The 18,360-nt window shown below is 37.5% G+C and overlaps 1 protein-coding gene across 1 annotated transcript in view; it reads right to left on the bottom strand.

Annotated features, from left to right (window-relative positions):
• LOC127080594 (uncharacterized) overlaps nt 1-2,363 on the bottom strand; it is a 56,747-nt gene extending 54,384 nt beyond the window's left edge. Inside the window, exon 1 of the mRNA XM_051020909.1 lies at nt 2,079-2,363. Coding sequence (XP_050876866.1) covers nt 2,079-2,363 — 285 coding nt within the window. The remainder of the gene's footprint in view (nt 1-2,078) is intronic.
• Between the last annotated feature and the right edge of the window lie 15,997 nt (nt 2,364-18,360).

Here is an 18,360-nt window from a genome sequence, read left to right as displayed (position 1 = left end):
TAATCACTTCCCCAATGTCATTACCATATGAATTAACAACTCCATCAAATACCATGCCCCAACGAAAACCAGGTTTTGGCCATTCTTCAAGCAATGGTTCATCATAATCTTTTATCTTCAAATACAAAATCTCTTCGTTAGGAAAATCATACTGCACTGACTCATAATCTTCAATAGGTTGGTGTGCCAAGAGGTCAGCCAAGACATTACCTTTAATAGCTTTCTGAGCTTGGTATTCAATATCATACTCAGATAACAACATCCGCCAACGGGCAATCCTCCTAATTTAAGCAGGCTTCTCAAAAATGTACTTGATTGGATCCATCTTGGATATTAACCAAGTAGTATGATTCAACATATACTGGCGCAGACGCTTAGCAGCCCAAGCCAAAGCACAACATGTCTTCTTAAGTATAGAATACTGAGACTCACGGTCGGTGAACTTCTTACAGAGGTAGTAAATTGCATATTCTTTCTTCCCAGATTTGTCTTGCTGACCAAGAGCATAACCCATACTCTCTTCAAGCACAGTCAAATACATGACCAAAGGTCTTCCTTCAACAGGTGGAGACAGAATCGGAGGCTCAAGTAGATATTCTTTGATATTGTCAAAAGCTTTATGGAAATCCTCGATCCAATCACAAGACTGGTCTTTTCGAAGGAGCTTGAATATAGATGCACATGTGGCAGTCATATGCGATATATAAATCTTGAGATATAGTTCAAGCGGCTGAGAAAACCTCCGACTTGCTTCTCAGTTCTGGGCGCAGACGTCTCTTGTATTTCTTTGACCTTGGAAGGATCAACCTCAATACCCTTCTCACTGACAATAAAGGCCAACAACTTACCAGAGCGAACACCAAAAGTATACTTATTGGAATTCAAGCGGAGTTTATACTTCTTCAAACGCTGGAATAACTTCAACAAATGCTCAACATGTTTTTCTTCAGTCCTTGATTTAGCAATCATATCATCAACATAGACTTCAATCTATTTATGCATCATATCATGGAAAAGAATGGTCATGGCTCCCTAGTATGTTGCACCAACAGTCTTTAAACCGAAGGGCATCACTCGATAACAAAATGTTTCCCAATGTGTAATGAACATTGTCTTCTCCATATCTTCGGGTGCCATCTTAATCTAATTATAACCAGAAAATCCGTCCATAAACGAAAAGACTTTGAATTTAGTTATATTGTCTACCAATATATCAATGTGTGCCAGAGGAAAATTATCTTTCGGACTGGCTTTATTCAAATCTCTATAATCAACACACATGCAGACTTTTCCATCTTTCTTAGGAACATGTACGATATTTCCCATCCATTGTAGATACTCGGAGGTAACAAGGAAACCAACATCAATTTGCTTCTGCACTTCCTCCTTAATCTTCACTTCCATATCAAGGTGAGTTCTTCTCAATTTATGCTTGATCAACAGGAATTCTGGCTTCAGCGGCAATCTATGCTGCATAATATTGGTATGAAGACCTGGAATATCTTGATAAGACTAAGCAAACACATCAGAGTATTCTCGAAGAAAATCAACCAACCCCTTCTTAACCTTTGGACAAAGCTGAGACCCAATCTTGACTTCCTTCACATCATCCTTAGAACCCAAGTTGACTAATTCAATCTACTCTTCAAATGGATGAATGGTTCTTTCCTCGTGCTCAAGAAAATGAGATAACTCATCAGACACTTCTTCATCATCATTCTCTTCCTCGACTTCAAACACAAGGAAATCAAAGTTTGGAGAGGGAGTAGGATCATTATGTTCAATGGGTTTGAGAACCAATCTACATAATGATTTGATATTTTGATTTTATAGAAATGGAGTGCAAATAAACATTATGTAGATATGGGAAAATTATTATTTACTTATGTTTTTTTGTGATTACCATTTTCAGAAAAGGCAAAAAGTAAAAACAAACATCAAAGATGTGGATGAATAAAATTGTATTTTCATTGATGAGAAATCAGAAATACCCAACAATGTTTCACTTCTCCCTTAGGAATAGGAGAAGTATTTTTCTTTAAATAATAAAAAAAATACATTGAAGAATGCATAACAACAGGAACGTCTACAGCAACCCAATTGCTGCAAGTCTGGCCGTGTGTCACGAAGTTGGTACAAGCTTCATCTTCATCGTCATCTTCAATAACTACAGTTGAGTATTGATCATCCTTGTAAATGAACCCTCCACTGCGGAAAACTTCTTGCATAGCCTTGACATTTTCGTTGAACGACCCTTGCTGAAATCCCATACCAACCCTGTTCTTGATAACCTCTATAACACGACCCCACTTGTCGGTGCCTCCAGCCTGAATAACCTCTTTTGCATCCTTTAGAGAAGACATGGATGCTCCAGTCTTATTCAATTCATCAGCAATAGATAAGGCTTGGAACGGTGTTCCAACTTCCTCTTCAGCTTCCACATAGGTGAAGGATGATAAATGGCTCACCAAAAGCGCTTTCTACCCACTAACAACGACGAGCTTGCTGTTCTTAACAAATTTCAGCTTCTGATGCAAAGTAGATGTCACAACACCAACTTCATGGATCCATGGCCTTCCCAACAAACAATTGTAAACCGGGTGAATGTACATTACTTGAAAAGTAATTTGAAAGTCACTCAGACCTATCTTGACTAGAAGCTCCACCTCTCCAATGATAGTTTTTTGGGAACCGTCAAACGCTTTTACCACCATGCAACTGTACCTCATAGGGGCGCCTTAATAATAAAATCTTGCTAAAGTTGACTTGGGAAACATATTCAATGATGAACCAGTATCAACCAATACATTGGACAGAGCAACCTCTTTGCAATTCATTGAAATATGGAGTGCGAAGTTATGATTCCTATCTTCCTTAGGAAGTTCTTCATCACAACAGCCCAGGTTTTTACAAGAAGTGATGTTGGCAACAATGTGGTCGAACTGATCCATAGTCACATCGTGCTATATGTAGCCATTCTCCAACACTTTCTGCAAAGCCTCTCTATGCGCTTTGGAATTCATTAATAACGACAACACAAAAAACTTTGATGGCGTCTGGAGAAACTGCTCCACAAAGTTAAACTCACTCCTCTTGATTAATCGTAAAACCTCATCATCATTAATATTCAACCTGTTGGGTTCACAAGACTGACAAGTTAGAGCATTAATTGGATCAACTATAGGAACATCTGCTTTCTTACCCACCGTAACATCTTCCACAACTCTAGGAGATATCGGGCCAAAAACACAACCACTACGGGTCACCTTAATGACATCTGTAATGCTTACCACTGAATTTGCAACGAGAATAGGAACCTCTTGCCCATTCTCAATCATGGTAGTATTGTACTTATAAGGTACAGCTTTATCGAATGAATAGGGGATGGAGTCTGATAACCGTATAACCAACAATAATATCGATTTGTTATCATTCTTGCTGATGTCATACTAAATAACTACCCGCTCGGGGTCTTGAACATTGGCACAATAACATTTATATTATTCCCCATATACCTAGATTGTTGAATTTAAATAACACCTTCATCCATTAGTTTCTGAATATCCCTCTTGACAATTACACATCCTCGAAGATTGACGCTGCAGATAACACAATTACTAACCAAGCACATATCCCTATGAATCTCCACCAACGATCTTCGTATATGACGGACATCAAAAACCCTGAAATTCCCAGGACAACCATCTACCATGTGCAGGTGGCAATATATGCGATATAAATCTTGCGATATAGTTCAAGCGGAAGAGAAAACCTCTAACTTGCTTCTCAGTTTTAGACGCGGGCATATCTTGTATTGCTTTGACCTTAGCGGGATCAATTTCAATACCCTTCCTTCTAACAATAAAGCCTAACAACTTACCAGAGCGAACACCAAAAGTACATTTATTGGGATTCAAGCGGAGTTTATATTTTCTCAAATGCTGGAAGAGCTTCAACAAATGCTCAACATGCTCTTCTTTATCACTTGACTTAGCAATCATATCATCAACATAAACTTCAATCTCTTTATGCATCATATCATGAAAAAGAGTGCTTATATCTCTCTGTTACGTTGCACCAGCATTCTTTAAATCGAAAGGCATCACTCTATAACAGAATGTTCCCCAGGGTGTAATGAATATGGTCTTCTCCATATCTTCAGGTGCCATCTTGATTTGATTATAATCGGAAAATCCATCCATAAACAAAAAGACTTTGAATTTAGTTGTATTGTCTACTAACATATCGATGTGTGGCAGAGGAAAATCATATTTCGGACTAGCTTTGTTCAAATCTCTATAGTCAACACACATGCAGACTTTTCCATCTTTCTTCGGGATAGGCACAATATTGGCCACCCATTCAGGATATTCATAGGTAATAAGAAAACCAACATCAATTTGTTTCTGCACTTCCTCTTTGATCTTTACTATGTCAGGATGAGTCTTTCTCAACTTCTGCTTGACTGGCAGGCATTATGGCTTCAAAGGCATTCTATGCTCCACAATCTCAGAATCCAAATTGGGCATATCTTGATAGGACCAAGCAAACACATCAGAATAATCTCGAAGAAAATCAATCAACCCCTTCTTAGCTTCTGGACACAGTTGAGACCCAATATTGACTTCCTTCACATCATCATCGGAACCCAAGTTGACTAATTCAATTTGCTCTTCAAATGGATGAATGGATTTTTCCTCATGCTCAAGTAAACGGGATAACCCATCAGATATTTCTTCATCATCATTTTCTTCCTCAGCTTCAAACACAAGGAAATCAAAGTTTGGAGAGGGAGTAGGATCATTGTACTCAATGGGTTTGAGAACCAACCTGCATAATGATTTGATATTTTGATTTTAGAGAGGTGGAGTGCAAACAAATATTATGTAGATGGGAAGATTATTATTTATTTATGTTTTTTGTGATTACCATTTTCAGAAAAACAAAGAGTAAAAATAAAAAAATCATAGATATGGATGAATAAAATTTTATTTCAATGATGATAATAAGGAAAATGCCCACCAATGTTCACTTCTCCCTTAGGCATAGGAGAAGGATTTTTCTATAAAAAATGAAAACAAACTACCTAGAACGGTGAATAATAGTAGGAACATCAACAACAACCCAGTTGTTGCAAGTCTGGCCATGCGTCACAAAGTTGGTGCAAGCTTCATCTCCATCACGATTGTTCTCAATAATGGGAGCTGAGTGTTAATGATTCTCATGAATGAACCCTCCATTGTGGAATACTGGTTGCATAACTGTGAATTTGGCGTTGAATGGCCTCGGTTGAAATCCTAGCCCTGCTCTATCCTTTATTCTCAATGACCTCCACAACACGGCCGCACTTATCAACACTGCCAACCTGAATAGCTTCTTGTGCATCTTTCAATAAAAGACATGGGTGCCCTAGTTTTCTTCAATTCATCAGCAATAGATAAGGCTTGGAAAGGTGTTACAACCTCCTCCTTAGCATCAACATACGTGAAAGATGACAAACGGCTCACCAATAATGCCTTCTCTCCACCCATAACGACAAGCTTGTCGTTCTTCATAAATTTCAGATTTTGGTGTAGAGTAGATGTCACAGCTCCAGCTTCATGAATTCATGGCCTTCCCAACAAGAAGCTATAGGCCGGGTGGATATCCATTACCTGGAAAGTAATTTGAAAATCACTCAGTCATATCTTCACTGGAAGGTCCACTTCTCCAATGACAATTTTACAAGAACCGTCAAACGCTTTGACAACCACGCCAATGTACCTCATTGGGGCGCCTTAGTAGGAGAGTCTTGACAGAGTTGACTTTGGAAATACATTCAATGATGACCCAATGTCAACCAATACATTGGCCAAAGCGTCCTTCTTGCGATTCATTGAAATATGTAATGCCAAAATGTGATTTCTACCTTCCTCAGGAAGTTTCTCATCACAAAAAATCAAATTATTGCAAGAAGTGATGTCGGCCACTATGTAGTCAAACTGATCCACATTAATGTCATGTTCAACGTAAGCTTATTCCAACACTTTCTATAATGCCTCTCTGTGCGCTTCGGAATTCATCGACAATGATAACACTAACACATAAATCTTTGACGGCGTCTGGAGTAGCTGCTCCACAACATTGAGTTCACTTCTTTTAATTAATTGTAGTACCTCATCATCATCGTTAGCCTTCAATTTGTTGGATTCACCAGACTGACACATTGGAGCACTAACTGGATTCGCTACATGAATCTATACCTTCTTACTCAAGGAAACATCTTCTACAACCTTCAGAAACATTGGACTAAACACACGACCACTACGGGTCACCTTTGCTATATCTGTAATATTTACCACCGAATCTACAACTGGTAGAGGAATATCTTGACCATTCTGAATTATTATGGTGTTATATTGGTATGGCACAACTTTATCGGATGCATAAGGGACAGGTTCCGCTAACCGTATAACAAATGGCGATATCGATCTATTGACATTATTGTTGTTTCTGCTATCAAATTGAATGACTACTCGCTCAGGGGTCTTAAACACTGGTACAATGACATTCACATCATATCCCATATCCCTTGACTGTTGAATCTGGATTACATTCTCATCTATCAACTTGTGGATATCTCTCTTGACAATCATACACCCACGAGGGTTCACGCTACAAATGATACAATCGTCATGGTCATGTTCACAGTCACTGATTAAACATAAAGTCTTATGCATCTCCACCAGAGATCTTTGGATACCTATCACATCAAAAACTCGGAAATTCCCTGGACAACCATCCATCATGTTGACAGAAGCATTACGATGAGCAGGCAACACATTGGCTTTTACATTAGGCGCACTGTCCTCAAAGGACACCATACCATTCTTCACAAGCTTTTAAACCTCGTACTTCAAAGGATAGCAATTCTCAATGTCATGACCAGGGGCTCCCTGGTGAAAAGCACAATGAATATCTGGCTCGAACCACCATCGTAGTGGCTCAAGAATTTGTGGAGGGTTTCTCGGCTGGATTAGGTTCTTGAGGACCAATGACGGGGAAAATTCTGCATAAGTCATAGGAATAAGGTCAAAAGAGACCTTCTTCCTCTCAAAAAAAATTTGATGATGATTGTTGTTGTTGTAGTTGGTTCTTTGTGGCGATTGTTGTTGGTGTTGTTGTTGCTAAATTGGAACTGATTGATTGTTGGAATTGTTAGAAAAAGCCAGAATTACTGAAGAAACCTGGTGCTAATGTTGACGGGGTTGAGAACTCTTCCTTACATGAGGCCTCATCTGCCTTCCCACTAATACTAAATTAGTTTCTCCCTCTTTCCTCTTAGAGTAACTCCCACCATACTTCTTGCTGACTGACGCCTCTTCTTTAGTCAAATGTCCCTCACGGACTCCTTCTTATAGCCTCATCCCCGTGTTTATCATTTAGGTAAAATGATTAGGGGCACTTGCAATCATGTGTTTGTAATAAAACGAACTCAGTTTTTTCAAGAAGATATTGGCCATCTCCTTCTCTTCAAGAGACGGACTTATCTGAGCAGCTAACTCCCTCCATCTTTGGGCATATTCTTTGAATGTCTCTTTATCCTTTTGAGACATTGACGTCAACTAGTCTCTATCAGGCACCATATCCACGTTGTACTTATAATGTTTGACAAAGGCCTCGCCTAAGTCATTGAAAGTATGAATGCTAGCACTATCCAGGCCCATATACCATCTCAGGGCAGCTCTAATTGAACTGTCTTGGAAATAGTGAATCAACAGCTGACCATTATCAGTTTGAGTAGACATTTTCCTAGCACACATAACGAGATGGCTTAACGGGAAAGTATTCCCTTTGTACTTTTCAAAGTTTGGGACCTTGAATTTCACAAGGATCTTAACATTGGGGACCAAGCAGAGTTCAGCAGCACCCTTCCCGAACAAGTTTTTCCCTCTCAGAGTCTTCAACTCTTTGTGCAGCTCAAGGAATTGATCGTTCATTTCATCCTTCTTCTCATAGACATCTGGACCTTCAGATGGCTTAGAGTGGTAGATAATGTCCTTAACACGAGGAAGAGTGTGAACAATAGGAGGAGGCACAAACATGATCGGGCTAGATGCCGATGGAGAAACAAACATGGGTGCATACCCTTCTGGCATAAAATTTAATGGCATTCCCCAAGGGAATCTAGCAGGCATAGCAGGAATTGGCTGGCTGGTAGCAACAACAAGAACAGTCAAAGAAACAATCTCAGAAATAACAGTCCTCTGAGAAGGAGGAGTTGTAGGAGACGGTGACGGCTGATACTGAGCAGCAATCATGGATTCAATTAGCACCGTAAGTCTTGCAATTGCATCCTTCAGCTCTCTGTTTTCTTGCTCTAGATGCTCCATTATCTTAGGTTGATTAGCACGGGTGTTATAGTCATGAGTCAGCTTGGCTGAATGCACAGAAGAAGAATTAATAAGACATCTGGCGGAAGAAAACCTGTTATGCAAATGATGCATGTAATGCAATGTTTTAATTATTTTTGATTTCAAGGAAATATACGAAGTCCTATTTTCAAATATATATTCAATTAATAACAATAATAACAATTTGATTAACCATAAAATCTCTTTTTATTCATAAAATTTGAAAGGATTACACTGAGTACAATTTCAGAAACCAAAATATCAATACAAGAGAAAAGGAAATTATCATCCTAAGGATCCCTAGCAACTACATCTGATGATCTGGTTATGGGTGCATACTTCCTTCGGATGCGTCGAATATCAGACTCAAATGATGTCTTCATCTGAGCCTTCTCGAGGACTAGCTGATCAACAATCTTCTTCCAAGCACCAGAAGGATGAGGCATACTAGAGGAAGATAAACCCTCTGGCTCTCTCTGACTCTTCATTGCTCGGTCTTCAAGAATCTCGAAAGTGTGTCCTTGTCTTTTGACTCAAGCTGCAACTCCTCATGCTTTCGGTTCAAAGCATGGAACTACTCTTCCCAAATATCTTTATCTTGCTTCATCTTGGTAAGTGCGTCTTCCAACTCCTCTACATCTTAGTTAAAGAGATTTGATGGCTCAACCACAACCACAGACATAGGTCTTTCACAAGCATACGACATCTTCAGCTCTAAAGCCTTCTTCTTCACCCAAATAGTGTAAGCTTCCAAGGCTACACAGTTCCGTGGACCGAGCTCGAATCTTCCCTTCCTATGCACATTATACCAAGCATATTGTAGCGGTAAATTCATGACCATTAAGTTATGGATAAAATTAACGTCAATAAAACCAGAGTCGCCACCGCGCTTTTATTGTTTCCAAGGGAAAAGGGAAAAGTACGAATAAAACCCAAAGATAAGAAGTTTTCAAATTAAAACTAATAAAATGTCAGATATTACATGTAAGGGGGTTGGTTACACAGAGGGAAGGTGTTAGCACCCAAAGTGTCCTAGGTACTCCGACGAAGCCCTTTTTTGTGTGCATATGTGTTTTTGTATAAAATGATGTTTGCAATAAATAGAGTGGGGGATGAGAAAATAATTCATTAATTATATTTTTATGTTTGACAAGACCTTCGTACTTGTGCCTATGTACCAATATAAAATGAGGGATCAAAACCTCGTAGTTCGTGGTAACAATTTCAAAGTGAGTGCATTGCTTTTTGACAAAAATTTAAGTTTCACAAAGGCACAAAAGGCCTAAAAAGGTTTGAATGAGTGTTGGTTCTTTTTGTCTTTTGAAATTTTAAGTCAATATAGTTAGATTCATTTACAAGTTTGATTAAGAAAAGACTTTTAAAATGCAATGGCATAAGGCCAAAGTTTCTAATTTGCAATAAAGTCTAAGTTTAGAAAACACAAGCAAAGAAGATTTTAAAAGGAGGGAGAGATTTAAAATTAAAGAAGTGGGAGGAGATGAAGAGACTAATCCTAAGCAAAAATGTAAAAGTTAAGAGTTGAAAAGATCTGACCAATGGGATGCAATCCAATAGACAAGAATGCCATATAGAAACCCAATTTCCCCTTGAACTTTAGGATCAAACAATATCAATACACAAATGGCAAGATGAAGAACAAGGAATCAAATAAAGATAGCCACATCCAAGCTTAGCAACTCCATGATCTTCTTCATAATCTCCCATGTATCAGATGAATTCAGAGATAGGCATTAAACACAAGTTCAAAGTAACAGCTTCATTAGAATCATGTTGCAGGTGAACTCAAATGGATCTTCAATATTTATATCAGATGAAAGTTCACTTCACAAGCACTTGGTTTCATGAAATTTGGAATTGGCCAAGTCCTTTTGCATAGGGAGTGTTGCCTAATTTTAAGTCAAATGTCTCATATCAAATCCAACAGTCCACACAAATGTCTTTTAGGGTTTTTGTTGTTATTATGTACATTAAGGTCAAAGGACCACAAACACACACAAGTATATACAATCACAATATAATCACAAAGCATGGCTCAAGTGAGCAAAGTGAAAATGACATTAAAATAAACAAATTAAATGGTATGAATAATGGTAAGTGAATAAAGACTTGAATTTAAAAGTGCATAAAAGTAAATGGCTTGAAATTAAATGTTAGTTATTAGTTGATTAGAAATTAGTATTGCTTTTGCTTTTCAATTATTTAAGCCATTCTTTGGAGAACACTCAACCCACTTTTCACAAGCATGGATCCTTGAACCAAGACATCTTCCAAAGGAAGGAAAAAAGGCCAAGTTTTCACATCATACCATGAAAGGGGGGAGACTTACAATCTCACTTACTAGAATGATATGCCTTTTGTGTCACAATTTAGCGCTATATTAAGCAATCGTAATTGGACTTATGTAGAAGTCACAACTATTTGAGGTTGGGCAATAGAAATTTTAGTGCTAATGCATGTTAAAGTTATGGTATTATGAACCATACTCCTAAAACATACCACACTTAAAAGAAAATGTAAAAGGGGTGGACCTAATCTCATCCATACTTATGTTTATTTTGCAATCAACTAGCCTTAGGATATAGAGATATCATAGGTCCATGAAATGAATGAGAAGATAATGGAATTGAGATGAAGAGGGAGGGGAAATGGAATCAACACAAATTGGTCAAAGGAGGACTTTTATCTAATTAAAATCATTCATTCATTTTGGGAGATGAAACGTACATTTCATCAATCCCCTTAATCCAATAATTTTAACTCAACAAAGTCAAATCAATCTTGACCAAGACCCAACAACACAAGTCAAACTCAACAAGTCAATACAAAAGCTCAACACAATTTATTTTTCAATTAAACAATTAAAATCAATTAAAAAAATGCATTAAATTAAATTATGGTTGGTCAAAATCCTAAAACCTCATCAAAAAACCAAATAAATGGCCATGAGATTTATCATATGTCAAACAAGGTCAAAGGACCTTGGAGAAAAAATTTCATCATTTTTGGAAACTTAAAAGTATTTTTAAACAATTAAAAATATCCATAAAAACAATTAAATCATGAAAAATATTAATAATGATCCAAAAAATAATTTTAATTTAGAAAACGAAAGAGGAATTTATTTGAAATTTTTTACTGACAGTCTCATATTATTTGGATCATATTAAAATTATTATGAATTAATGAATATAAAGCAATTAAACTAAAAATCAGAAAATGCTAAAATACATGGACCACTTGATCTCCCTCATTAATTGAGGTGGCAGATCAAGTGTATCTCAACACGCGTTCCATGATGGAGTCTAGTCAAAGCGATGCACAAGTGGTAATCAAAACCAACGTGTGAGATTAAAACAAAATGAGAAGATTCAATGGTCTGAGACATGCAAGCGCACCGCCGGAGCTACAACTTCGGTCTTCTTCACCGGCGGACCTCACCGGACAGGTCCACCTTCAACCATCACCAAAATAAAAAAGGAGGACATGAATTCAAACTAAAAATGCTCAGGAGCTCGAATCTGGCCTCAATTTCATCTAACTCCAAGTATATTGAAAGATACAGGGAGTTGAATTTTGAGGATCATGATCTGAGTTGCTTCGATTTGACCTCAAAGCAACTCAATCTTATTGCCTACATTGGTAGGGTTTCAGCCAACCAAAAATGAAGAAGAATTATGGGGAATTGAGTGAGAATCAAAGAAATGAAAAAATGAGAAAATCACCTCCACTGCAGGTTCAGATGGCCACGATCTTGCTTCCAACTTCACTTAGCCTTGCTCTGGATGCTTGATAGAGTAGAATTGAATCAAAAAATAAGCAGGACTCTTGGAGATTTGAATCTCAAAATAGTGAAGATTCAAACTCGATTTCCAATGGAAATCCTCAAGGTTATCCTTTGAATGAGAGGGTTTAGGGTTGGGGATTCAAAGTTGGCGCGCAAGTCTCCTAAATTCTGATCATGGAGGGTTCTATTTATAGCCAAAGCATTTGATATTTGCACACTTGTTTTAAAACTACAAAAATAGCAATTGCCTTTGCATGGATGCATGGGCGTGTGATAGGCCTATGTAATCATTCAATCAGGTCTAAAATCGTGTACAAACATTACTGAAGTCATGTTAGCAAGCCATGCATTTGTGTATGGAAGATGCAAGTTCAATTATGCCAAATGGTGATCTAACTTTAATCCATGCGCAAGTCACTCATACTATGTCTAAATGGGATAAAATTGTACTTTTTAGAAAGGTTAGATCAATAGGAACAACTTTAATGTTGAGCACTTTTTCATTTCAAGCTTTTATCATGATGAATCTTGAGGTGGAAGTTTGGAAAATCAAACATATCAAAAAAAATCTAAGTGTCAAGCCATATGTTCACTTCTTCTACCTTGGCTAACTTTATATATGAGCTTCAAATGAGAAACGTTCCTTCATAAAAGTTGTAGCTATCTCAAATTACTTCAAAATGGTCATAAGTTTGACCTTATTTGGATTTAGTATGAAGGAGTTATGCATTTTAGAAGTTGAGGAAAATCACTTGTTCAATGGTATTGGCCCAAAATGACCTATAATGTCTCCTTATATCACATGCATTTAAAAGTTGAATTTTCTCTTCCTCCAAACATAAAAATTGAATTAGACATCTTGAATTTGATCATGCAACTTGAATGGCTTTCATATCATAAAAAGTGAGCAAGTTATGGTCTTGGGAAGTTGACTTTCAAATTAGGGTTTAGACAAAATGACCTATAATCTTTCACCATAAAAAATGTCTTTCCAAGCAAAACTAGCTCTAGACCTTAACATGAAAGTTTTTTGGAATGTAATTTAGAGTAACGTTACTCTTGGAATCAGTTTCATATGATAAATATTGTAGGAGATAGGGTCTAGGGAACCCCAGTTTTGATCAGTTGAATTCCTCTGGTCAACCATCCAGAACCAACTTGCTCGCTTAATATTTTCTTGACTTTTGGGGCTCATGGAGGATCATACATGCATAAGATGATGAAATATGAAGTATCCCATGAAATATTTGATCAATGGTTGAAGAAGCTTGTTGAAGAAGTTACACAAGATACCCAGATGAATTAGGGTTTCCAAGGCAAACAAACTCCAAAATCTTGATGATTTCTTGATAAAAATAACATGTGAAGATCATGGGGATCCATATATGATACTTAGAGTCATAGTAAACCAATTTTTGATTGAACTCCTTGCATTGAGGGTCTTACACCCTAGATATGAGCTTGATAGATCAAAGGTGAGCATGTGCACTACCTACAAAAGAGTTAAAATATACATTGACATATTTTTGGTATTTTGGTTAGTAAATAAAGATAAAATACAAAGTATGATAGAATCAAATGTGCTTGGTGATCTCTCCCTAATGCAAACCCAATGAATGAAAGGTGAGGAGGATGCCAAGATATGATCCCAATGTCAATGCATATGATGAGATAGCATGAGGTATCTTAGGGTCAAAATTGGGGTCTTACAGGTGCCTCTATTTAAGGACGTTCTAGCTAAGGAGATGAAGGTTAAAATCTTCGCATCGACTCAGTAGAACGGTCTTAAATAACAACATATTGAAGGAAATTTTGGTCCCTAAGAGACCTCATGATGCATATGATATGAATGTTAAAAATAATCTTTGTGGGGAAAATGTCTCCATAAAGGAAAAGAATCTGGAGAGACTAAAAGTCCACAGGAGTATAATGCATTCCGTAGGAAAAACTCACTTGGGAGACAGAGACTCTGGGGGGATAAAAGGGGTTGTGCGTAGGCCAGACTACGACTTTTAAAACAGCTGGGGGACTTGAGGAATTCCATGAAAATAAATCAATGAAAGGACTCAGTCGGGGAAGGAAAGGAACATTTGCAGGGGGAAATGAGTAGATCAGCATCAAACTAAAATACTCGATCCAGATAGGAAAAAGTGATTTCATTGAGGAAATGCGTACTCAAACTCAACTGGGGAAGAAAAGATCTTCATCACAGGAGGAGCATAAATATATTATCCATTACTGGTTACTGGGTAAAGGATAAGAAGATCTGACAGGGAGGACATTCATTACCAGTTAGGGTAAACATATCAAGGATGAATCGTTGAGGGCAAACAGGAAGTGTATTTGTTACCAGTTATTGGGTAAGAATAAATTGCTAGGGAAAAGCCAAAATAGGGTTTACAACTATTGGTTACTGGGCAGAAGACCAAAGGGAGAGAATATCCCTCACTGGTTAAAGTGAACATATCAAGGTTAGACTCAGAGGAAAGAAAATTTGTCATCGGTTAGGATGAACATATCAAGGATAGACTTGCCTGGGGAAATTACGAAGGATATCCATCACCAGTTAAGATGAACATATCAAGGATAAACTGCCTGAAAAAATAGGAATTACATCTATCGAATACATGATAGAATACCACCAAGAGAATATCTATCATCGATTAGGATGAACATATCAAGGATAGACTCTGAAAAAGGGGGAAACAGGATTTACAACTACCGGTTATTTGGTAGAAGACCGCAAAGAGAAGGAAACCCATCACCGGTTAGGATGAACATATCAAGGATTAACTCTCTAGGGAAGAAATAGGGATTACAACTACTTTTTTACTGGGTAGAACACCAACAAGAGAATATCCGTCATCAATTAAGATGAACAAATCAAGGATAAACTCAAAGAAAGGGAAGAAAATATCCTTCATCGGTTAGGATGAACATATCAAGGATGTATTTCCTGGGGAAACGTGAAAATGAATCTGCTGGGGACAAAAAGTTGCTCTCGTCGGGTATTGGGCAAAAGTGACAATACTTGCAAACTAAGAAGAATATTACCAGTTACTGGGTAATAGACTCTTAGGGGACCGAAGGTGTCTATCTAGGTAAGATCTAGAAAGAAACGGTCAATCAAAGACTCATCCCAATGAGGATATAACTCAAGGGGGTGGTTCCATCCAGATAATCAACTGGGGAGGAAACTGAAATAATGATCATCCACGAGGAAATAACTCAGTGGGGAAAGAGAAAGGTTAAAGTTTTTCTGCTTAATGGGCTGACACTCTACAATTGAAAGAGGACAGATAAACCAAATTTGCATGGGGGGAAAGTATACCCCCATAGAAGAGGATCAAAATGAACAATGCATCACCAACTGTAATAATGCAATAATGAAATTATATGAGTGTATATGTATATATATATATATATATATATATATATATATATATATATATATATATATATATATATATATATATATATATATATATATATATGATGATGATGATTATGCTGTCAAAACGAACACAAAGGATACAAATGTCACAGGTTTGAATCATCGAAACAACTCCTAGCCAATCCTCACAGGAGGGAAACAACTGCTGGAGAGAATCAAACGTCTCTAAGGCTCAATCCTAGCTGGGGAAAGCACAAGGAGAGGATCCGATGAGGAAACTACTACAAACTCTACGGAGATTTTTAGGTCAACGCCATATCAAATGGGAGACAATCCTGCAGGGGATAACCACAATAGCTGCTCAAAATCAAGAGTAACTCGGACGACTTACGGGGAAGCGAAATTTTGTCGAATCCATTCAAACTGCCGAAATAACGCGCCTACTGTAGTGGGAAATTCATGATCATCAAGCTATTAACAAGCTAGAGATCAAATAACAAGAGTCGCCACCTCGCTTTTATTGTTTCCAAGGGAAAAGGGAAAAATTACGAACAAAACCCAACAGTAAGAAGTTTTCAAATCAAAACTAGTAAAATGTCAGAGATTACAGGTAAGGGGGTTGGTTACAAGAGGGAAGGTATTAGCACCTAAAGTGTCCTAGGTACTTGTTGGTTCTATGTATTGGCAGCAATTTTGGTAAAACAAAGAGTGTTCACAAGATGTTATGTGTGATGTCTTAACATGAGATATCCTATGTACCTGTTGGAGTTCAAGAACATGATCATGCAGGATTATTTCAGAATGTCATACACAATGTCATGGCTTCTGATATGTTTGTACCTGCTGGAGTTCAAGAACATGATCATGCAGGATTGTTTCAGAATGTCATAATGACATGACATCTGATGATGTGTACCTGCTGGAGTTGAAATGGAAAACATAATTATGCAGGATTGTATCAAGATGTCATACACAATGTCATGGCATCTGATATGGTTGTACCTGTTGGAAGTTATAAATGGAATTATGGAATTATGTAGGAATTGTTCCAGGATGTCAGACCCGATGTCATGACATCTTGTACACAGAACATTCAGTATGAATGTTTGGTGTTTTGTGATTGCACAATTAATGGAAATCTATGTATGATTGAAGATCTGATTTGCAGGTGCATTCAATCATGGATTACAACCTGATTTACTTATTTTCCAAGGAGATCTAACCAGTTGTCATGAGAAGATTTAATTGGAAAACAGATTTAGGGTTTTCAAGATGTCCAAGCCCAGCTGGAAGCTTCTATAAAAAGGGACTTAGAAAACCTGTTTTACAACATAACCAATACTGAGAAAAATATAGAGAGAGAGCTAGGGTTTGTGTCTGTTTAGTCGTGAGACTTGTAAGCCATTCAAGTCATCTTTTGATGATTGAATTGGACTAATTTATGGTTGTAATTTGTCACTCTAAAGCTATTAAGCAAGAGTGTGTGTCTACTTGATCAAAGCTGTGAAGTAAGATCAAGTGTGTGTCTACTTGATCAAAGTTGTGAAGCAAGATCAAGTGTGTGTCTTCTTGATTGAAACTGTGAAGTAAAATTAAGAGTGTGTTATTGAAAAGTGTTTTCTTTTCTCAAGGGATTGTTGTTTAAGATCACAGGTGTGATTGTAGGGAAGTGAGTGGGTTCTCATATCTAAGAGTGCTTAGGTAGAAATTGCACGGGTAGAGATTAGGTGAGAAAGACTGTAACTTGCTGAAGTGTATGGAGAGTCTTTGAACTGATTCTATTTTAGTGAATTTCCTTTCTGGCTTGGTAGCCCCCAGACGTAGGTGAGTTGCACCGAACTGGGTTAACAATTGCTTGTGTCTTTTGCTTTACCATTTTGTATCTTTATCATGTTTGTGTTCTCAGATATTAGTGTCGTGACATTACCTTCGACATCTTATATCTGATACCAGAATTTCAATTGGTATCAGAGCAGGCATCCTGCTCTGGTTCTGGGTGAGATCTAGGGACAATACTTTCTGGTACAATGGAGAGAGATGGAGGATCTGTTCACAGGCCACCAATTTTGGATGGTTCTAACTATGACTATTGGAAACCTTGAATGGTAGCCTTTCTAAAATCTCTTGATAACAAGGCTTGGAAGGTTGTGTTAACAGGCTGGGTGCATCCTGTAATTACTAAAGAAGGAGAAGCCACTACTGAGAAGAAGCCTGAAGAACAGTGGTCCAAGGAGGAGGATGACTTAGCCCTTGGAAATTCTAAAGCATTGAATGCCATCCTCAATGGTGTTGACAAAAATATTTTCAGGTTGCAACACACAAATGCACAATTACATTATCTTGAAGAGAAAGGCATCAAATAAAGATGGCCACATCCAAGCTTATCCATTCCATGATCTTCTCCAAAATAACCCATGCAACAGATGAATTCCACAAGTCACAGATTCAAAATAACAGCTTCACAATGATCATGTTGCAGATGAACTTAGAGATGTCTTCAAAGATGTATCAGATGAATTTCAAATTGCAAGCACTTGGTTCTTTAACAAGTTGGCATTATCCAAGTCCTTTAGCATAGGAAGGTTGCCTAGATTCTAAGTCCATTTGTCCAAGATCAAGCCAACAGTCCACATAAAAGTATTTTAGGGTTTTTGTTATTATTATGTACATTAATGATCAAAGACCACACAAACAAGCAAAGTATACATAAACAAAATATATCACACAATATGGTCCAAGTGGACAAAGTGAAAATTGCAGTAACATAA

The sequence above is a fragment of the Lathyrus oleraceus genome, chromosome 5 (genome assembly GCF_024323335.1).
Source record: "Lathyrus oleraceus cultivar Zhongwan6 chromosome 5, CAAS_Psat_ZW6_1.0, whole genome shotgun sequence".
Classification (NCBI taxonomy): domain Eukaryota; kingdom Viridiplantae; phylum Streptophyta; class Magnoliopsida; order Fabales; family Fabaceae; genus Lathyrus; species Lathyrus oleraceus.
This window is presented reverse-complemented; position numbering and strand designations above follow the sequence as displayed.